This window comes from Gossypium hirsutum, chromosome A01 (assembly GCF_007990345.1).
Source record: "Gossypium hirsutum isolate 1008001.06 chromosome A01, Gossypium_hirsutum_v2.1, whole genome shotgun sequence".
Classification (NCBI taxonomy): Eukaryota; Viridiplantae; Streptophyta; class Magnoliopsida; order Malvales; family Malvaceae; genus Gossypium; species Gossypium hirsutum.
Genome location: NC_053424.1, coordinates 116584656 through 116607035, shown reverse-complemented (window position 1 = coordinate 116607035; position 22380 = coordinate 116584656). Strand labels below are relative to the sequence as shown.

The 22380-nt window shown below is 31.9% G+C and overlaps 3 protein-coding genes across 5 annotated transcripts; all 3 read right to left on the bottom strand.

The window, feature by feature from the left end:
• Positions 1-255: 255 nt before the first annotated feature.
• On the bottom strand, positions 256-4129 carry LOC107925682 (heterogeneous nuclear ribonucleoprotein Q). 3 transcript variants are annotated; one of them, XM_016856396.2, is made up of 9 exons: positions 3970-4129; positions 2744-3156; positions 2557-2673; positions 2208-2348; positions 1905-2078; positions 1611-1818; positions 1332-1504; positions 753-838; positions 256-581 (listed from the first exon to the last, which is right to left on the bottom strand). In XM_016856396.2, exons 2-9 carry the CDS (start codon positions 3119-3121, stop codon positions 440-442), a joined length of 1419 nt encoding a protein of 472 aa, XP_016711885.2. In that variant the 5' UTR covers positions 3122-3156; positions 3970-4129; the 3' UTR covers positions 256-439. The 3 variants fall into 3 exon arrangements, with proteins under 3 accessions (XP_016711885.2, XP_016711886.2, XP_040970636.1); XM_016856397.2 differs by having other exon boundaries at positions 2744-3496; positions 3970-4106; XM_041114702.1 differs by having other exon boundaries at positions 2744-3806; positions 3970-4097.
• Positions 4130-14620: 10491 nt separating this feature from the next.
• LOC107925551 (4'-phosphopantetheinyl transferase HetI) lies at positions 14621-17844 on the bottom strand. The gene is made up of 8 exons (XM_016856272.2): positions 17581-17844; positions 17190-17365; positions 16444-16511; positions 16208-16309; positions 15939-16094; positions 15729-15848; positions 14978-15107; positions 14621-14906 (listed from the first exon to the last, which is right to left on the bottom strand). The coding sequence occupies exons 1-8, from the start codon at positions 17655-17657 to the stop codon at positions 14791-14793; spliced, it is 945 nt and encodes a 314-aa protein (XP_016711761.1). The 5' UTR covers positions 17658-17844; the 3' UTR covers positions 14621-14790.
• A 1166-nt stretch (positions 17845-19010) lies between these two features.
• LOC107925685 (rho GTPase-activating protein 5) lies at positions 19011-22042 on the bottom strand. Its single transcript, XM_016856400.2, has 5 exons — positions 21303-22042; positions 20620-20740; positions 20426-20545; positions 19851-20081; positions 19011-19767 (listed from the first exon to the last, which is right to left on the bottom strand). The coding sequence occupies exons 1-5, from the start codon at positions 21686-21688 to the stop codon at positions 19276-19278; spliced, it is 1350 nt and encodes a 449-aa protein (XP_016711889.1). The 5' UTR covers positions 21689-22042; the 3' UTR covers positions 19011-19275.
• Positions 22043-22380: the final 338 nt, after the last annotated feature.

Genomic DNA, 22380 nt, shown 5'->3' with positions numbered 1-22380 from the left:
TAACTTTTTTTAACTTACTAAATTAAAATATTAGCAATTTCAAGCATCTGAAGTAATTTATTTAATTTGAACTCAGATTATAATAAATAAATTTAACTAATTTATGGTGTAAGCTAAGTTGTGGCTAAAATTATTTATTTTCTTTGCTTTGGCCTAGCTAGACCCACCAGCTCATGATATGTATTAAAAAAAAGGTCAAAGAATGATTAATATAAATATATAATTATAATTTAAAATAAAAAATATAATGGGCAATTTTGATCACTGGAATTGGCATCAGCCATCAAATAAATATCAGTTATGGTTTTACAGCTACATTTGCCATCAAATTGTCAAAACAGAAACTAATTGGGTAATCCTTACTGCTTAGCCTCAAATACAACTCAAGCAGATTCGTTCTAAGTTTCAGACTGTGAAAAACATGAAATTGGGAACTAAACTAATATGGATTATACCTACGCCGTCCTCGGCTACTGTCATTGCTGCTCCGCCTTCCACCACTCGAACTGCTACCACTAGCACCACCTCGGCTGCTATGGGGCTGTGGTGGAGGGGTGTGCGGTTGCACTCCAGGCTGTTGCCTGTACCAAAATGTAAGCAATTTCTCAAGTGAGAGTAATCATGGACTAAAAGAAAATAAGAAATGAATGGGTAGCACATGCACCAGTCATGTCAAAACACACGCATGCACACATAACTATAGCACAGGCTCACATGATCAATTGCACTACAAAAGCATTGTTAGAACTTACAAGACATATCCAATCCTTCCATCAGGTAAAAGCATTGGCATCATTGCCATTCCTGCAGGGGTTGGACCTTGACCGTAGATCAATGGCTGCAAGATTTTAACATAAATATAAGTAAAACATTATAAAATAGTGCTAAAGAAAAACAAATAATCAAGTATACGCATTCAAAAGGTCAAAATTAATAGTGGCACCTTATTATAGGCAATGTCTAACGGTCAACTCGCATAATAATGTCTACCATAGGATATTCACAAACTTATTATAAGAAATTTTGATGTAGGAAAGAATGATGCCTTTCTTATTCTTTATCAAGTGCAATGTTCCTTTACATTCCTGAAGGGAGAATTAGAGAAATAACAGGATACAACCAGTGCAGACTTATGTGCGAATTTTAGATTAATCACCCAGTTGTCTTATTCACAAATAAAGAACCCAAGTTCAATCTAAAAGAGATCTAAGCCCATTCGAATTGTTTGCCTTAAAAAAATGTCAACTATTTCACTTTCCAACTTTTTCCAATTACAAATGAGCATAAAAAGGCTTAAGTCTGAGAAGACAAAGTGAAAAAAAGTATCTAACCTGTCCAAAGCCAGCAGGACCAAATCCTGCCCCAAGACCACCATATGCTCCCCCAACTAAACCATATCCGAGAAGAGGTGGGAAGCTTGAATCTAGAGATGACTTCTGGGAGCCAGATGCTCCAGACTTCTGATCCGCTTGTGGTTTTGCAAGAGAGCACTCCAATACGTGACCTGTCAATAACAGAAAACCCAATAAAATAACATCAATGATGCCCTTAATCTCCATGGAAAATACATAAGTTAATAAAATCTGTAAGGTACAAGATGTATATCATACCACCAATCTCATATTTTTCAGTGTTCTTCAATGCTTTCATGGCACTTGACCTCTCCGCAAAATGCACAAAACCATATCTGCTGTTCTCCTTTCCAACTTTCGCAGGTGGAACTACAACTTTCAAGATCTTTCCATGATGTTCAAACAGCTTCCTTAGGCGATCCTGAGTTATATCTTTTGGCAAATTCTTAACATACAAAGCCTTAACCTGCAATATATCAAACATTATGACTAGACAACTCGCCGTGCACATTAAAGCCACAAAGCATTATTCAGCAAATAAGATTAAAAAACCTGAGTATTGGAAAAAGATTCTGCACTTCTTGGGTCCGCCCAACTCACGGTTGGAGCATTATCATCAAGCTTAAATGTTGGCTTCATCATTTTCTGTCTTGAGTATTCAGCACATGCATGGTTATAGTACTCTATGAAAACAAATCCACGGTTTCGGCTAGGGTTCATTGGATCCTATCAATGTCAAGCTCATTGTATCAATAGCTGATATAAATTGGCACATAAGAAATGGAACTTTGAATTGAATTACATCAGTTTCATAAATCTGGAAGTGACAGACAACAAATGCACTAATGCACAAACCTTCAACAATTCAATACAATTGACTCCAGGACCAACATCTTTTACAACCTTTTTCACATCTTCCTCCCCCCAGTTTCTGGGAACATTACCAATAAATAACTTATTCTTTGCTTGAGATGTTGAACATTTTATCTTCTTCCCCTGAAGAAGGCAAAAAGAGTAAACAAGAAAATAGAAAAAAGCTTCAGGGGTGAAAATAATTGGAAAAAAACAAAGCCACTATTCGTCTACTTAGTTCATAGGAAGCAAAAAAGAAGATGAAAATTGGATACAAACAAATAACAGCACGTATTTAATGTTAAGCCCTACTAGAATCTGTAGATCCTAAAAGCAGACCATTCTTTCTCACCTTGAATTCAGAACCATTCAGATTTTCAATAGCTTTGGAAGCCAACTCTTTGGATCTGAAGGTCACAAAAGCATAACCCTTGGCCTCCCCTGAATCTTTCTCCTTCATTATCCTAACCTATAATCATGACCAAGTCAGCCAAAATAAGAATAATACACCCAGACATTGTGAAATTAGCAAAAGTTACCTCTATGACTTCTCCTATAGATTCACAAAATCTCCTCAAGTCCTCATCAGAAGCATCATGAGGAATACTACCAAGGTAAACCTCTGACCCATGAGGAGGAAGTGCAAGAAGCTCCGCATGCTTCTTTTTCTTTTCTTCCTCTGTTTCAAAATCATCCATCCCCTCATTAGCATCAGAGCCCTTGTGGAAATCAACAAGCTCAGCATCCTCGTCCTCTTCTTCTTCTACTTCCACTTCCTCTTCTACCTCTTCCTCAACTTCCACTTCCTCCTCTTCCTCTATTTCTTCATATTCAACCTCTTCCTCTATAGTCTCCTCAGGATCATTGTCTCCATCAAGGTCCACCTGCTCTTCAATCTCTTCCCTTGTCCTTGGCATTTTATGTAATCTAGTAAACCAAGCTTGCAAAGCAACTGTGAAGGAAGCACAGAAGCCAGAAGCATTGACAAAAGAAAAGAGTCCAAATGTGGAAAGGAGGAAACAAAAATGAGAGGCCAAATGGAGTTGCAGAATAAGAATTTTGTTTGAATCTGTGCCATGAAGATAATATGGCTTTCACAGGAGTCGCAACTTGAATGACTCTCAAAAGAGGGAATTACAAAATAGTACAAATAGTAATAGAGACAAGAAAGAGAAAGTTCTGAACGACAATCAAGAGGATTCAGATGCGCAACAAAGTGAAATTCTTGAAAGTTAGATAATAGATTGCCCAAAAAAAAAAACAATGGCCAGTTCTACCGTTTAATTATATATCTGGGAAAATGCATTCACCAAAACGGCAAAAGGGAAAGAAAAACACAAAAGGCAAAAAGTAAGCAATAAGAAATTGAACTAAACTAAAAGGGAGAATATAAAGAAATTGAAGGGATACAATACAAGATTCCAGCAAAGGAGCAAAAACATTATTTCTTTCATAAATCTATTGCTTACTATTTCAACAACAAATTCATGAAATTTTAGACAAACAGAAATACGAATTCCATTGTTTTTCAAGACTTCATGTTCATGGATTATCACTTCAGAATATCTTAACGAATTTAATCAAAATATAAAAACAGTAAGCCTACAACAATTTCAAATTCAATAAATGGCCAACCGAAGAGAGAGAGAGAGAGAGAGAGAGAGAGAGAGAGAGGGAGAGAGATTAAAAAATCAGCATTAAGCACAAAGAAAAAAATCGAGAACAGTGAACATGAATTTAGAAAGAGAAAGCAAAGAGAAGTTACCGAGCAGGAAAATTTGAAGAAAAGGAGGGAAATCTAGCAGAGAATGCTGAGGGATTTTGCTAAAGCAAACCCTAATTTTGAGTTTTAAGAAAGAAAGTTAGGGGGCGGGCGCTTTACTTTCGCGGGCCTTTATATTCGAGTTTTCGCCCCAAACATGGCCTTATCTTATTTACAGTTATTTTCGTAATTATAACATATCATTATTAGGGTAAATTTAACTAGTAGTCACTCAACTATTAATAAATTTCTTTTTTAGTCACCTAACTATGAAAAGTTACAAAATATCATCCAACTATTAGTAAATTTCTATTTTGGTCACCCAAATATGAGTTACAAAATGGTTATCCAATTATTCAATTTTATATTTTCTGGTCACCATCTAACTAACGATGGTAACTTTTAAAATTGGCATAATAACAATTTTAATTCTCAACATTTATAAAATATGTCAAATTTTTTTATTATAAATAATTTAACTCTCGACACTTATGCATTATTATGTAATTTAGTATTTTTTGTTTACTCTTCTTTATAATATTGGGGGTAAATTTTAAAAAAATAAGATAATATAAAATTTATTATCTTGAATTTTCGGGAGTTTCTATTATATTGAGTTTTGCGCTTCTTTATAATATTGAGAGTTAAAATTGCTATTTTGTCAAATTTAAAAGTTGTACCGTTAATCAACTAGTAATAATATTAATAATAAGATGAATTTGAATAGTTTGGTGATTATTTTGTAACTTTTCATAGTGGAGAGAACATTCAAGGTCCAAGCCTGGACCGACTCTTTCTTTAGTTTATAATATTTTATATCATGTAATTTACAGCACATAAAAATTAAATATGTAGTAATATATAAATATTACTATAATGTAAACAGTAAACAATGTAAAGATAATTACATGTAATTTTTTAATAAATAAAAAATATATAAAATTATTAAATTTAAATAGTATAAATATGTTTTTTAAAATTTTAAAAAAAAATATAAATGGATTTAAGATGAGTTTGAGTTAACCATTTAAAAATATAGACAAACTTTGACAAAATTTTAAACTCATATTTGGGGTATAAAATATATTAATAACATACTTAGACCCGGTCCGATCTGGTCTATAAACACATTTATTATCTCTTATGTCACTATTAATTTCAAAAATTTTGAAATTGTTAGTTTTATTCTAATTTATTTTAATAAAAATATTTAAAATTTTATATAATTATTATTGAAAAAAACACTTTGGTTTACGTTTGTTTCAATTTGATGTCTAAATTGATTTTGCAACAAGTGTTTCGATAAAACTAACATGGATAATTACAATCTCAATATTGTCCAACTATTTGCACTCGCCCTTAAATAACTTCATTTTCAAGTATATTCTTTTAAAAAAGGAAAATGCTTAAAGTAACAAAAGTATGAGCACCCAACATATGCCATCAAGGGTAAAATTTTACTATCTTATATAGGTTACAAGCCAAACATTTCATAGTTTGACTAAAATTATTAACCCGAGAATATATATGATTTACCTCTATAAATAAGTAGCCAAAGGCATCACTGTAAAAGACGTCACTTGGCATAGCAGTAAAAGACGGATTATGTTCTTAGTTCAGCACATCAGCTAGCATCCATGTCAAATATGTATCCACTCACCCCCAATTAACTAACTATTGGAATGTGTACAAGCTCTGTTGCTTCGCCTCTTATTTTTTCCTTTAAGTACTTGTGTCTAATATAGATACAAAAAAATGACCATCCAAATATATATCAATGTTTGAAGATGATAAAATCCGAATAAAGTGGATGCAAAGCGAGGGGGGTGAATTTTTTTTTAGAATAATAAATATAAAGTAATTATAGTGATTACTTACCCCACTTCATTATATTAATTTATTATTTGACGTATATATGTTTATAACAATTAAAAGATAAAAATATGTGTTATAATAAAATTTATATATTTTATATTTAAATATTTACTTGTTTGTAAAAAAATTAAAAATAACTAATAAAAATAAAATTGAAGCAAGATAATATGGAATGAAAATAGATGCATCCAACATCTATGAAGATGGTAGTAATTTTTAATATTACACATCTATAGTGAAACAGAGTAAATAATGCGACAGAGCATGCTAGTTGTGGTGCAATTATGTCAAATATGCATTTGTCAAAACCTTTTTTGGTAACTCGACTTCTATTTTAAAACAAAGACAGAGTCACCACCAATTTTTTTTATTAAGTATGATTGAATCACCTTGAAACTTAAATCATTTTTAATATAAGGTTAAAATTAATAAAACGATAATTTTTTATCTACAAAATCCAAGAAATTAATTCAGGAGTCAATTATGTATGAGGAAGGATTAACACCCTCATAACGCTCAAAATTAATACTTAGTTGATTACTTGATATCTTAGTGTCGAGAATTGAGAATTCGAAAAGAATTTAAAATGCGATCCCCTTTTGCATGATATTATTCAATAACATTAAAAATATCTTTATCCAAATTAAATTTTATGGAAAGGGCTTTCTTATTTTGAGTCGATCAATACAAAACAAGTCATGTTTCGTAAATTAGAGCACAACAATCTCGAATTCCCAAAAATAAAAATGTTTACTGCATAATTTATTGCCTAGACCTTACATATTTTCAATTTTAATAAAAATATTTAATTATTTTAATTCTAAGAGAAAGTCATACTCCGTAAGTTGAGAGAAAAACTTCTCAAATCCTAAAATAAGAAAATATCACCTCAGTTTTAACTACTTATGTGTTGTGCAAACACGAATATAGCAATTATTGATATACGATTAATTTATTAGAACGTGATATGAAAATGTACAAGTGTATTTAGGAATAAATATAAATTATGATGATGGCAAAAATGAAACAAAATAGCTATATAAGTGAAAGTGGAATACTACTATAGTATATAAATGAAAGTAATAAAAACACAACTATAATAATAATAACATTAATCAATAATAATTATGACATAATCAACATCATATTTAATTAAAAGTGAACACAAAAAAATATAACCACGTAAGGAGGAAAATGGAAAATGTATAATTTAAAAAGGGGAAAAATGTAAATAGCATGAATTATGAGTGCTGGAAATTAAAAAAGTAGAAAGTAAAGGGGCCAAATTAAATAAATAAAGGGCTAAATTGAAACTTAAAAAAATTTTAAGTCTGAATTGCAAAAAAAAAGAAAAAGGCAAATAAAGGACTAAATTAGCATACGTGAAAATGTTTAGGGACTAAAAGGGTATTATCCCCACCACTGCACATGTGTCACATCCAAAGGGGTTGCTTTTGAGTTAAGGGGACTAAATTGTATAAAAATAAAATAAAAGGGGTAGAAATAAAATGAAAATAAAAAATGGGACAAAATTAAAAGATAGTAACAAAATAGAAAGGCTTAAGCAACAATTAACCCCTTCCCCTAAAAAAACACGTGAATCTTAAATGATCTAGGTCGGGTCATTAAATCAGCCTCAAAACGGTATCATTTTAAAGCTTCTAAAGTCAAGTCAAAATAACATCATACCAAAGGCCCTATATATATTTAAATTTTAAAAAATTCATTTTAACCCTATTTCTAAAAAAAACTTCCCACCCCTTTTTTTTCTCTCAAAACTTCCTCCTTATTACCATAGGGCTGCCACAGCTCCGCAGCGACCACCAATCATCGGTCAATGCTACCTCTAGTGACTGAAAATTCGAAAAAAAAAAGGTTCTTTGAACCTTTACGAAGCCTTGGAAACGGATCCAGGGCTAAAACATCCCAATAACCAACTAAAATAAAAAATAAAAAAAGAGAAGAAACTTCTCGGTTTCCTCGTTTACTTTTTGAAAAAGGGCAAAACCTAGCCTTTCCTATCAAATCAGAGAGGGGCTATTTATGATAGGAGAGAGTGGCCCTGTCCGTCCGCGGTGGGGAGACGAATCGGCGTTCAGGTAAAAGAAAAGAAAAACTAACTTTCATTTTATGTTTTTGAAATTTAAACTAAAAAAAATACCTTTTTAATCTATTTTTGTTCCTTTTTATTCTCTATTTTCACTGATTGTTAAAAATGTTTACAAAAGATTTCGGGCTTTATAGTCGAGTTACAATATTTTTTTGCTTTTGTTTCTCTCCTTTTTTGTAGGTTTTTCGTGGTGGTGGCAAGGGGACCTTCGATGAATGGCGGTGAGAGTCGCGCCCCGTGTCTTATACAGCAAAAAAAATATATATATATATACACAAAAACTGCAGGGCTTGAAGTATCCATTGTCTTGTACAGCAAATAATATATATATACAAAATAACTTCATTTTACTAACACCAAATCAAAATTGTGCCAAATATCAAATTATCAGCCTCTTATCTTGCTATCCTAAATTACAAAAGCAACTTTTCCCAACCAAAGCCTAATACGAAAAATCCAAGCATATTCCACAAGCTACCTTCACATTATATAACCATCCTTTGCAAATCTTAACTAATATCCAGAAAATTTTCCAAAACATTCCTCCAAGACCTAAATTTCAAGCAAAAAAAACTACTCTAACCTAAGGAATCCCGTCTAAATCGATTGTTTATACAGCTTTTCCAGCAAATAATAAATAAATATTTATCAACAGTCGTTATTTCAATTGATTTGGATCTGTTCTTTTCAAGTCAAAAATTACAAAATACAGAAAAAAAAAGTTGTGACGTAGAATGTACCGTATACTAACTAGTAGTGAGTTGACTGCTGAGAAATGTGGAAAAAAAAATTCTGTAAGATTTTATCATTGATTTTCTCAAGAAACAAACAGAGTCTAGGCTAGAAAAAATTCCCTGAGCAACGAATGAGATCTTTATTGCTATTTTTGGGCGCATGTAATTATAAAATTATAGGGAAATGGATAAGAGAAAAGGAAAATGCTTCAAAAACAGAGCGCGGGATTTTAATGGCGGCAATTGGATTGATATTTATACAGTAAGGGAAAGCGTGAGGCCATTAGCTGCACCCTGCTTTAAACGACAACTTTGGTAGGCCGTTTTGAAATAATCAAGAATCGGGGGTAAATTTGAGATTTCCGCTAAAATAGGTAAAAGGATCTCTCCAGTCCCTCTCAATTTTGATTTTGAGCAAATTGGCCTCTCTCTTAATTCATGCCAATTTCAAAAGTGAGCAACCAATGACAATTAATCACATCGTTAATGATTTTCACCAATTTTACATAAATTTGACCAATATAATAATAAAATTATCCCTTATAATTTACACATTCTATCTATTTAGTCATAATTCAACAAATTTAATGCGCAATATTTTTGTAAAGTGTAAATGTTGAGACTAATTTTGTTGAACTTTTTTAGAACCGAGACTAATTTAACTAAATATCTAAATAATGAGGGCTAAATTCATTATTATACTAATTAAATTTATGCACAATTGATTAATTGAAAGACATTAATGCCATGATTAATTGTCCTTAATTTCTCACTTTCAAAATTAACAAAGATTAAATTGCTCCAATTTTTTTGAGAGGGACTAGAGAAGTTTTTTCCTGCTAAAATAAGTTTCGTTAATGTCAAATTCTAAATTTAGTCCTTTTACTGTCATCAAATATAAGATTTGATCCTTTTATTTTTATTTTTTTATTTTCGACTTTTGCTGTTTATGGTGTTAAATTTCCCATTAAGGTCAATTTATGAATTTAGTGTCTATACTATACTCAATTTTGATATGCATCCTGTAACGACTCGATTTTTACTGGTGTTGAAAAATATGGTTTCGGAATCTCATTTCCGTAAACCGAGTTCATAAATATTAAATATGAATATTTATAGAGTTAGTGTATAAATGAATTAAAATTTGGTTAAGTAATTTAGCCGAAATTATAGTTAATTAAGACCTAATGACTAAATTGTAAAAGTTTAATCATTTTAGATTTTTAATTAACTAAAGGCTTGACTACCGATATAGCAATTTCCCAAAGGCATTAAATGGTTATAGAACTATTAGTTTTCATCTTGTAAGTGGATGATGATGGATCCACTAAGTTAAATTAATAGGTTGATTATCATAATTAAATTAGATCAATTTAAGTTAAACTAGATTAATCAAGCTTAATTGAACTATAAATAACAAAGAAAGTGGGAAAGAGATGATAATCGTCATCTTCTTCACCAAATAACGGTCGAAAGAAGAAAGAAAAACCATTTTAAAGCTTTCACATTCAGCCATTAAATTGGTAAGAAATTCAAGTCATTTTCTAGTAATTTTTATAGATTTGAGGTCATGAGAGCTTGATTTAGCTAGCTAATGTACCAATTTGTAAAATTTTTAAAGTTTTAGAAAGTTACCATTATTGATTTCTCGAAGAATTAGGTGTGAATCTCATAGAAATTAAACTTAGTTTAGGAAAAAGACTAAATTGTAAAGTTTAATTGTTGATTTCGTATATTAGGGATCAAATTGAACAAAATACAAATTTATCATGAAATTTCAATAGAAATAGGAAGTAGATGGTCTCTGATAAATATATGTGAAATCAATTTTCAATACAAAGCTCTAAATCGGAAGTTATGTTTGTCCCGAGTTATGTATGACTTTGAATGTAACACCCCTAACCTAAATCCGAACGCCGGATTAAGGCTAAGAGGTATTACCGAACTAAACATTTAATTATCTCATTCACAGTGTCAATAAACATAAACAGAGATCGAGCTGAAATACATACTGATATTTAAGTTATACGCCATTTTCGTATAGCCAAAATATTTACAATTTCAAAACATAGTTATCATCAGCCTAACCTATACATGCCATATCGAGTCCAAAATATAACTATACCAAAAAGATCGATAGTGTGATGAACTGCTGACGATCCCCGAGTCGGTGGCCAAAATCAATAATCTATAAAACAGAGAAATAAAGAACAGAGTAAGCTTTCAAAGCTTAGTAAGTTTTAAGCATCACAAACAATTAAAGACTTATCGAAAATCAAAACATTCATTCACACTTAAGTATCATTCTTTAGTACTAATAATTCACAAAAATCATTGACTGAATGTACATGAGTACATAAAGAAATTTTAACATATAATTCATATACAAATATACCATGACCGATTAAATCACTCATATTCACAAATATAACCATCAATCATATTTATATATATATTCTTCTTTGATGCGAATGATTCACTTCGAAATCAATTCACTGATGAGTAAGTAATACGTACCTGAACATTTTAAATGTATAGTACTTACTCGATGATGGTTTACTGCGAACATTCAATATCGTAATCTTACTTAACTTACTGGCATTAAGCCTGTTAGGTCTTAGGACTTGAAACCAATTACCAGCACAAGCCTACGGGAATTTAAACCCGGTATAATACCAGCTCGAAGCGTGCGGGACTTTAGCCCGGACATATTTCCAGCACGTAGCCTGCGGACCTTAAGTCCGGATATAATTCCAGCACATAGCCTGCGGACCCTAAGTCCGGATATAATTCCAGCACATAGCCTGCGGACCCTAAGTCCGGATATACATCACTAAATGTCATGCATACTTATTCGCAAGAAAATTCAATTCACATAACATCTCACAATCATAGTTCATTTATTCCATTCGAATAATAGCATAACATGGGCACCATTCATATAACTTTTGGCTCAATAACATACATAAGAATATATGTCCATTTACTTTCCAAGCTTAACTTCTAATGTCTATTCGGCTTTAAGCCTTAAACATAAATTATTTGTCACTCAACTATATTCAAATAGAATCAATAGATCGCAGTACAGTTATCATACACATATCAAGACATTATCAATTACGTACTAAATGTGACTATTCAAAACTTACCTCGGATATACTTGAACGGTTGCAGAAAGGCTACTCAATTACTTTCTTTTTTCCCCTATCCAACTTCGACCCTCTTTGCTCTTAAGCTTGATTTAAGCCTATGGTAACCGAATGAAGTTTTCTCCCCTTTCCTCTCTTACATTTCGGCCCAAAAGAACAAAGGTGAAGCTTTGTTTTCATCACCCATTTTCTTTTTATTAATTCATTACTAAATTAAAATTATAAAGCCATTATAATTAAATAATACATATATTCCATATAACATATCATCATTGCCAGCCACTACCTAAATAAAATGAATATTTGACATGCAAGTCCATCCTCTTTGTCACATGCATTAATAGGCCACTTAAGATTAACCTATCACATTTCAGAATTTTCTCACGTAAGTCCTATTAATAATTTCACATACAATTGACCAAATTAAAACATGAAACTTTCACACGTGCATGTACACATACAGTAAGCATAGATTATAACAGTTAATTATTTTTATGACTCGGTTTTGTGGTCCTGAAACCACTTTCCGACTAGGGCCAAATTAGGGCTGTCACATTGAATTTCAATGTTATTTGGGACTTTGACACTGTGTTATTAATTGAATTATTATTCGTAGCTAAAGATGACCTAGAATCGTTGAGAGATAAAGGAAAGGCAAAATCCGACGATGAGTGACGTGAGCTTTCAAATTTGTATTTCTATGACCTGAGATCAATCTAATTGTTGCTTATTTATGTTAAATTGTATGATTTAGTAATCAGGTGAGTATGTATTATGTAATACTGGTACGAGCTAAATTGTACTGATTGATATAATAAATCAAGATAGATAACTAAATTGAATAAAATAGAAAAGATTGTGATTTAATTGATATGTGGTACATTTATATGTTGTATTGGAATTGCGAATTGCGAATTGCGAATTCACGATGAATTGAGAATGATAAAATATGAAATGAACTATGTGGTGAAATTGGAATTTGGTTACCTTACTAACTGTACAGGTTATACTTCAATCTATCTGATGATGCACATATGTATCAGTATGATTGCTTCAGTTTATTCAATGATGCACCTCGTGTGTCAATATATTTACTTCAGTACTTCCAATTATGCACTTATGTGTCAGTATGATTACTTCGGTTTATCCAATTATGCACCTCGTGTGTTAGTTTATTTGCTTCGGTAAATTCGATGATGCACTTATGTATCAGTATGATTGCTTCGATTTATCCAATGGCACTATGTGTGCTAGTATAATTGTTTCATATTGCCTGATGATGCACTATTTGTGCTAGTATCTTTCCTTCGGTTATCTAATGATGCACTGTTGTGACAGATTGAGATGCAGATTGACTAATTATCCGTATTGAAATCCGAGTCAGGTCAATAGGATTATATAAACATGATTTGGCTAGATTATGTGGTAGACTGAAATGAAATGTGAGTTAATTTGGTATAATTGCGCACATATGAATCGTGATATAAGATAACATGTGAAAGATCATATGAATTGGCTAGAAACAATCCTTAGGGGCCGATTGAGCAATAACGAGTCAATAGGCTAAGAAATGGTTGAAAACTCGATATGAATATGAATTTAATAAAATAATTTTAACAATGTTAACCGTTGGACCTAAAATTTGAAATTTAAAAAGCAAAAAAACTAAATTCCTAAAAGTAAAAGTATAAGAATTAAATTCCAAATCTATAAAAAGTATAGAAATCTATGACATATTTTAATTAATTTTTTATTTTGATGCAAGTATCAACTATGAGATATCCATTATCTAAATCCATTTTACTTTTTACGGATAATAGTTGTAGATTTAAATATTTGAATATGCTTTATTTTTACATGAAATTGATATAGAGTCATATCTCCTTTGTATTACGATTTACTATTTTTTTTATTTAAAAATGATTTTACACTTAATAAACGTGAATATTTGATAAATAACTTAATTAATTCGGTTTTAGATAATAATATTTAAATTTTATGAGATTAATAAATAAATTTATATATTTGAATTTTACAAAAATTGCAAAAATAAGAACCCAAAGTAGTTGTACTCACATTTTAATAATATTTTTTTAGGTATAATGATATATTTAACCTTCAAAGTTTATATATTTGCCAATTTGGTTATTATTCTTTTTTAAGCTAAATTTAGTTATTAATTTTCCAAAAAGAGAAAAAATGCTTTTTTTTAACAAAAATATGAAATAAAACATAAATATTTTAACAATATTGGCGTGACAATCTACGTACCATATATGCTGACATGACACTATAAATATTTTTATTTAATTATGAAATGTTGATTTTTTTTAATTCAATTAAATACCAAATCTTCTAAAAAAAAAGGCATAGCAAAAAATAAATAAGTGTTATCATAGTAATTTAGACCGTGTATTGCTTAGGAAAAAATCTAGATTTCTATAAAGAAAAATTCACCAACACAAATATAAAAATATGAATTCCAACCTATTAAGTTTTAGCTCAATTGGTATGAATATTATTGTCGATGCAAAAAGAAGTAAAATTGAGTATGTTGAAACGTATTATCCTCTTATTTATAGGTTGAAAAAAGGCCATGATTACTTCCAGACATTATACCAAAAAGAACAGATATGATTAGAATCTATAACGAAATTATTAAATCAAAAAAACTTCTGAAATATGATGTATATTCATACAAGTCGAGTATTCAAGACACTCTCGAATTGAATGATAATTTAAAAAAATAAAAATGCCAAAAAAGAAAAACAATAAGAAATACACAATTAACAATGGACTTCAACAAATGCTTCAGTCTCTGAGGATTAATTCATCAAATCTAGATAATGTTTGAAGCCTAGAACCAAAAAAGATCCAAACATGCACATTGCGAAATTTGCCAATTGCATCTCATATATCAATAATCTATCAAAAATAAATACCGCCCAAGTTTCAGCTATTGTTCAATTTTGCCGCGTAGGGGTAGAACTGCATCGGTTCCGGAGACGCAAACATCTTCGACAAATGGAATGGTTTTCCGTACGGTCAATTTCATTGGTGTATTTGCTTCACCTAAGAATGGATCATTAACATTTTAGCAACCATGTATTCTACAAGAAAACCGACGAGAATCAGAATCCAACCTCTAACAATTTCATCATTTTCTACACAAATGGCAGCGTAATGAGAACCGGCAACTTCCAAGAGCGCAACTAGGCAATTGTTTGTGAGGTTCCCGGGATCATTGGATGCTTCAACAATAACCTCAGATGCCTGAAAATGTTACTAGCGTTAATAGAAAAAAAAAAGAAAAAAAAGAAGAAGAAAGATTTAAGTTCACTGTAAAATACACGGAACCGATCGAAAAGCTAAAAGCTTTGTGTACTTCTATTCGGTAAAAGTATTATGGACGTTGTTGGACTAAGAGTTAGATTACATTTTGCCCCCTTTACACAAAAAATAGACCAATTAGTCCGTGTACATTAAATCAAATGGCAATTTGGTCTTTCTTATTAAAAATCTCATCCATTTCTACTATTAAAAACTGACATGGCTAACAAAATAATCAAACAGTTACACTTGATGTGAATGATTAATTTGTTTTTTTATCTAAAGTATGGGGACTAGTTTGCTCATTTTTTGAGTAATGGGGGCAAAATGCAATCCGACTCCTAGTATAAAGTCCTCCATGCTACCTTTAGCACTTCTATTCTTTTACTCTTCTTGTTAAACTTCCGATCGAAAAGCTCAGCAATAAGGTGAAATGACTAACTCAGCAATGCTTTTAGTTTTAGTTTTTACTGGGTTAAATAAGTAATTTCAATTTATAACTCCCCACACTCATATTGTGACATAGATGATGACGTTGTAGACTCATAAAGTTCAGGTACAAACCTCGGAAACTGAGTTCCCCGGAAGATGAAAACGCCTTAAAGTTGAAGTCCTAAACTGAATGGTAAAGGTCTTGAAAGGCATAGCTGAGAAGCCTTTTCCCAATGCCTTTACATATGCCTCCTGAAAAAGAGATTGGGATTCTCAAACACTTGAGAAAAAACATGAACGCAATACTTATTTTATATTCCAACTGCGATATATCTTGTTTACCTTGAGAGTCCATAGTTTTATAAACTCCTGACGCCGAACTTCGGGGTCTGATATAGAAGTTAAAAGTTTTATTTCATAAGGTGAAAAATAGCGTTGAGCAAATGCTATAATATCGTTCTTTAGTTTCCGTTGCTTCTCTTCAACATCAATGCCAATCTACAATTAGGTAAGAAATTTGCACCAAGTTTGATTACACAAAGTAGCAAAACTTATAACAAAGACAAACTGACACTCATCATGTAAGAAGAATAAGAATGGAATCAGTTTACCGGCGCATTGATTGTCACACCGCAAGCAATCATCGAAGATGTGTGTGAGATATTGAAATGCAAAGGTGGTGGGCTGAAGTTGTCATCTTTATGCCACTCCACCTATTTAGATATGGCAAAAAACACAATTACGAGCACGCGAGAATAAGAAAAAGATATTCGAAAAGATGAAACGGAGGGATAAGAAAGCAAACAAAAGGGTTGCAAGTGCTTTATTAATCCAAATTGGAACTCACCTCAGGTTTCCCGTAGATATTCTTTTTAAACTTCAAAGATCTTGGATTGATTTCACAATTTGTCTGATCTAGCAATACAAAGACTATGTTAGTAGTCTATGCAGAGCATGTTGTATGGGAAATCTAGTCTTTAAAATACGAATGCCGAAAACATGCTTTGCAGATAGGCATTTTTGCATTGCTAGAAGGCATTACATTTTACACCACTTACAGAAAGAACACATGAAGCTTAAAAATAATACTAAGAACAACGAGCAAGACTATTCCTTTGGCTTGAGATCATGAATCCTAATCGCAAGTCTAAGCAATATCTTGAACCTTCACGTGTTAAAGAGAAAATCAAAATCACATAATAGGATTCTAGCAGTTATTTTCACCCCTAATAAGATGGTGAATGCAACATTTATGTTTCCATGTCCAACACCCGTGTCTAACGCATATATAGACATCACGGTATATGACCTTCCGATGATCTTCTAAAAGGAACATAGAAAAACTTGAGAATCCCCGTGTTGAAAACATATCCGTATCCAACACTAACTCTCTTAAGCCGAGTAACATAGCACACATTGATATATTAAACAGGAATTGAGTAATTTTAGTTACATTAAAACCAATAACTCTATCTAATTCTGACTAAACAAGAAGCATACTAGCTTTTTTTCGTATCAATTACAACACATTCAAAGATAAAAGAATGATATGAACAAAATAATAAGCAGAAAAAAAAAAAAAAGGGAACCTACATCTGGCAATGGTAGTGCGAACCAAGGCTCTAGCAAGCAAGGCTCTTTTCTTGAGCTGATCTCCACTCATACGATTAACATTCTCTCTTTCACATGGCGATAAGAGTTCAGAATATCGATTTAGAAGTGCCACACTTTTCACTTCATCAGGCAATATATACCAGAAATGGGTTTCCCTTAAAATAAAATAAGAATCAATGAAAGAAAGTTCAGAATTTTAGCACAGATGTTAGAGCTTGAAACACCAACTAGAACCCATGGAAAATTACAAAAAAAAAAGAGGCAAATTTGGGAGGTACCCATATTAATTGAGTGCAAATATAACATAAATTCTAAATTAAAAGTAACAAATTGGGGAATAACAGACAGACAGAAAGAAAGAAATCGTTACCTTGGAGAAGGAAGTTGAATGGGAACCAGAGGCGGCAAAGCAGAAGAAAAATTTCTCTGAAAGCATCGTATATTCATCTTCAAGTTGAGTTTCGTATGGAAACAAGAACGAATTCCTAAGCTTGAAAATAATACAAGGGATCCATGAAATTGAGAAAAAAAAAGCAAAATTAACTAAGGACAGACCGAAAACTGAGTTTGACTCTGCGTTACTTCTTAAGAAAAGCGTTAACGTTAATCTACAGGTTGGGCTGGAAATTGGACTGAGTAAGTTTCCCTGTTTATGGATATGCTCTTAGTCCAGCTTATTATTTGCCCAAAACTATGACGTATTATAGTTTAATCTATCTACTTAAATTTTTTACCCGTGTAAGTAAGTGTTGGATATAGAAATTCAAATATGGTGGAGACATTGACTCGAGAAAATCTACTTAGAGTTAGTTGATCACTTTTGTAAGAGGTGTTGTAGCTTAACAATTTAAATTGCAGAAATGTGTTGTTTTATCTGTTATTGAATTTTTTTTTTTAAAAACGAGTCAAAAGAAAAAAAAATGTGACAAAAAATTAGTTTTTGTTTACCTTGAGCAATTTTGATCAACTCTTCAATTGAAGTGAAGTTCATATGGGGTTTTCTTGAATTAACTTTGGGGCATTGACTAGTAGACTTAAATATTTTGATTATGAATGGTTGGAATTTTCATTCGGGTGTAGTTTCAAAATTTTAATTTTAAATTCAGCCTTATTCAGCCTTATTTGATGTGAGATTTTTCGACTTTTCTCATTTGCTTGCTTGATTTACTTAATTGTTAGTCTTGTTGGAGTTATATGCTTTTTGTCGTGACTTTATATTGTGATCTAGTAGCAAGAACTTTAAATATAGTGAACTTTAAGTAAACTCTCAAGTCCGGTGATTTTTACATATTGTTTTAAAGAAGATTTTCATGTAAAAATAATATATCTCATTTATTTTCTTGTTTTGTGGTTATCATGACTGATTAAATATATTTTATTATTAAAAAAATCAATTTATATTTTATTATTTAATTTTTAATAAATATATTTTAAACTAACGTCTCTAATTTTTTAAACACTTTAATATTTTTAACTTTTGTTTAATATTAATATAAATTGAATTACTTTATTATTTAATACAAATATTGTTTTATTTTTTATTACATATACACTTATTTTAATTTAGTGCTCTTATAATTACTTTTTACTTTCATCCCGCCGTCACCGTTACAATTGAATCAAAACACACATCCCAACATTGTTTTAATGTCACCGATACAATACTAAATTTCATTCTTACAACAATTATTTTCACCGTCTATCATTGATTTTAATCTCGCCGTTTATCCAAAGCTATGCAAACTTTTGGCAATCAGACAGTCACAAGAACATGAAAAATCATGTTTGGGGTCAGCAACACAAAGAATCTTTGATTGATTATAAACTGTAAAAACAAAGGTACCATGAAACAATACAACATGTTAGAAATTAGTAGAGCAAATGTCAGAATGATTCTAATGAAAATGGTTAAAAGAATTTCCACCCAAAGTCACATTTTAAGACACATGAAACTCAAATACACAATAATTCCAAATGTAAATGAAACCAAAACACACCATTACCGACATTTATCGGTCGGCATTTCCCGACCCCCCTCCTGACTATGACCAAGCATTTAGGCCATTCACCTCCAAGCTTCACAAAGCTCAGCTCTTGAGTTTACGCGGTTGACAATCCGTGTTCCCTTGCTCTTCTCTTCGAGTCCTGATTCACGATCCACCATGGACCGTTCATTTGCCTTCTTCAACCCTTTCTTTACGCTTTCAGATGAACTCCGGAGACTACCTTCTCGGGAAACCATAATGCAAGGATGGTTATCAACTAGAGATCGATTTCCAGCACTAATGTTCTCTATCGAAGCTAAGCTTTGAGAGTTTCTTTCGGTAGTTGGAACAAATGATTTCTCTCCTTCACATTCGTTTTTAACCTCATTATTGACATCGTTGCATAGTTGTGAAGAGCTTTGCGGTCCATTCTTATCAGAAGGCTCTAACGGAAAATCGGAAGTACAGTCTACCATGGAATCTTGTCTTGCTTTTAGAGTCCTAATAATAAGTGTCTTGAGAAAATTCATCACTTGGACCGCGTGCATCAATGCAGTTAAAGGATCCGACAACTGCAATGAACAGCAGTATTATTAGTATCCGATAATCGAACATGAAATCCAACATTTAAAACTACTGAAAGATTTTAACTCACTTGTGTCATGTTTGGAGCGAACACCATGGCGACATTACGTGCATTCATCTTGTTTAGATGTTCCAGTTCTACGACATCGGCCATCAAATTTATTGTCCAATCGAGTAGAGCAGCTTCTGTTGGAGGAAGAAGCCTTACAAGCTGAGCACACTCTTCCTCGGACTGTGATTTTATTACCAGTTCTGGAGGAAGAGAGTCCAAGACACCACTAGGAAGTTCCCTAAACCAAGCCTGCAGATTTATAAACACATCAACCATATGGCAATATATCACAGTCCAACATGACAAGTTCTAGATGACATCTCCGCATACAATACACACACACACACATACACATACATATATACATACATACATGGATACATACATACAAACATACAGCAGCTTTTAAAGAGAAAGAAAATACCTTTATAAGACCAGCCAAGCAATGCACGCATTTATAAACACATCAACCATATACAACATATCAGTTCAACATGAGAAATTCTTGACAGCATCTCAGCATACAATACACACACACATACATACATACATATATACATAAATACAGCCGCTTTTAAAGAGAAAGAAAATACCTTTATAAGACCTGCCAAGCAATGCACATCTATTCCATCTGGTATTACTCCTCTATTTAGTTGTTCTCTAACATACTCCTCCTGACTGTTCTCGGCATTAATTCGGAAAATCCCTTCGGCCTAAACAAAAAGAATTGGATAATCCAAGCAATTTTCATAGCAATAGCAGTGTAAAGATAGATATGATCACATACCTGGAGGCCACCTTTGTCATATAAATGCCTTTGCATCAATAGTAGGATTGTTGGCACACTATTTCCTCTACAATCGATCGAAAGCTGCATAGACTCTGTCGAAACACCGAACACATTCGCACTGCACAACAATGGTGTCTTAGTTAATGAAATGAATTCAGCCACACACACACTGTTGATAAAGACTTTGACATCTATGATCACATAGCAAGGTATCAACCATGGATTTAAATAGCAGCCACAACACGATATTCGCACCGTCGCTGATATTCAATGCAATTGACAGTCATTTAAATCCTTTATAAACAAAGTTTAGAAAGGACTCTAAAAGAAATCAAATCATCATAGAAAGCTCCTAAAATGAATTGATGTTTACATTTATTTACAATAATAGTTTCTTCATATTTAGGTAATAAAAACCGGAAATATTCCAATCTTAGCATCAGCAACCTTCAACAAAGACAGTATAAAAGTTAAAGCATAGTGAATTATATGAATGTGAAACAAATATCAAGAAAATAAGCACATTAGCCAATATATAACCAAAACCCCAGAAAAATTTTCTTTATTGACAATCAAAAACAAATTAATCAAGACAGAAAGACTCAAAATTGAAACAAACCCAGATGATAAAATTTCAAGAACCAAAAGAAAAGAAGAAGAATTAAAAAAGGAATCTTTACCTAGCACTAGGGGCTTTCCTGGGGACCTCAGGTTCAAACTCAACCGGCAAACCAAGAAAACCATGGAACCTATCAAAAGTCACATGAGCAACATGCTTAACATTGGTGGGCAATCCAATTTCCATTGCACAAAGCTCTTTACTTCCAGAAATGCTACAACCAATCACAGACTTCCTAAAAGCAGTCACCAAAATCGTTACCAAAGGCAGCTGCTGTTCACCTCCTTTATCCCTTCCTCTCCTTTCTCCCACTTGCCTGTTCTCTTCTCCTTGATCACTTCCTTGGGCTGTAATGCTCATTGAGGTGTTAATAAGGCCATGTTGTGTGGAAGTGGGGCTTGAAGATGAAGAGAAGTGAGATGAAGATGATTGGAGCACTTCAGTCATTGTGTTTTCTCTATTGGGGACAAGGATTTACACCCAAGAAACAAATCCCAAAAAGGGTTTCTTTGAAAAAACTTAATGCAATAATAGGATATCAAGATTTGGTGTCAATGTAGAGTTTGATTCAAGGCAAGATTTTGGATGGTAACAAGCAACTATCATCATTTTTCAAGGTTTTTATTTTTTTATTTATTTTGCTCTTTTCAACTTTTTTTAAAAATGGAAATAGATTGAGGATTGAATAAGCAATGTTAAAAGATTGAAAATTTTAGTTGAAGATTAATGAGAAGTGGTTGTGGGTGGAAAAGGAATTGAAGAGGTTCAGAGAAGAAATAGAAGAGAAAAAAAGGATACCACCTTTCATTTTAGGCTTTATTATTCTATGAAATAAATTGAGGGGATGATTCTCTACGATTAACTAAATTGTCGTTTTGTTTCGAAAGCCAATCAAATATTGAAACGTATGCTCTTAAGCTTTGACAGTAGTTGACTGGTCATTAGTGGGTTCTTTTGGGTAGTAACGGTTCCTTTGGAAAAAAGGATTTAGTTTAGTATTTTTTTTTAATTAAACTGAAATCGATTTTTTTAGGAACTAAAATCGAATAAAACATTATTTAGCTGGAATCGTTTGGATTTATTATTTTTTAAATAATTTTTATATAATATTATTCGACTTTTAAAAAAATTTGAATTTA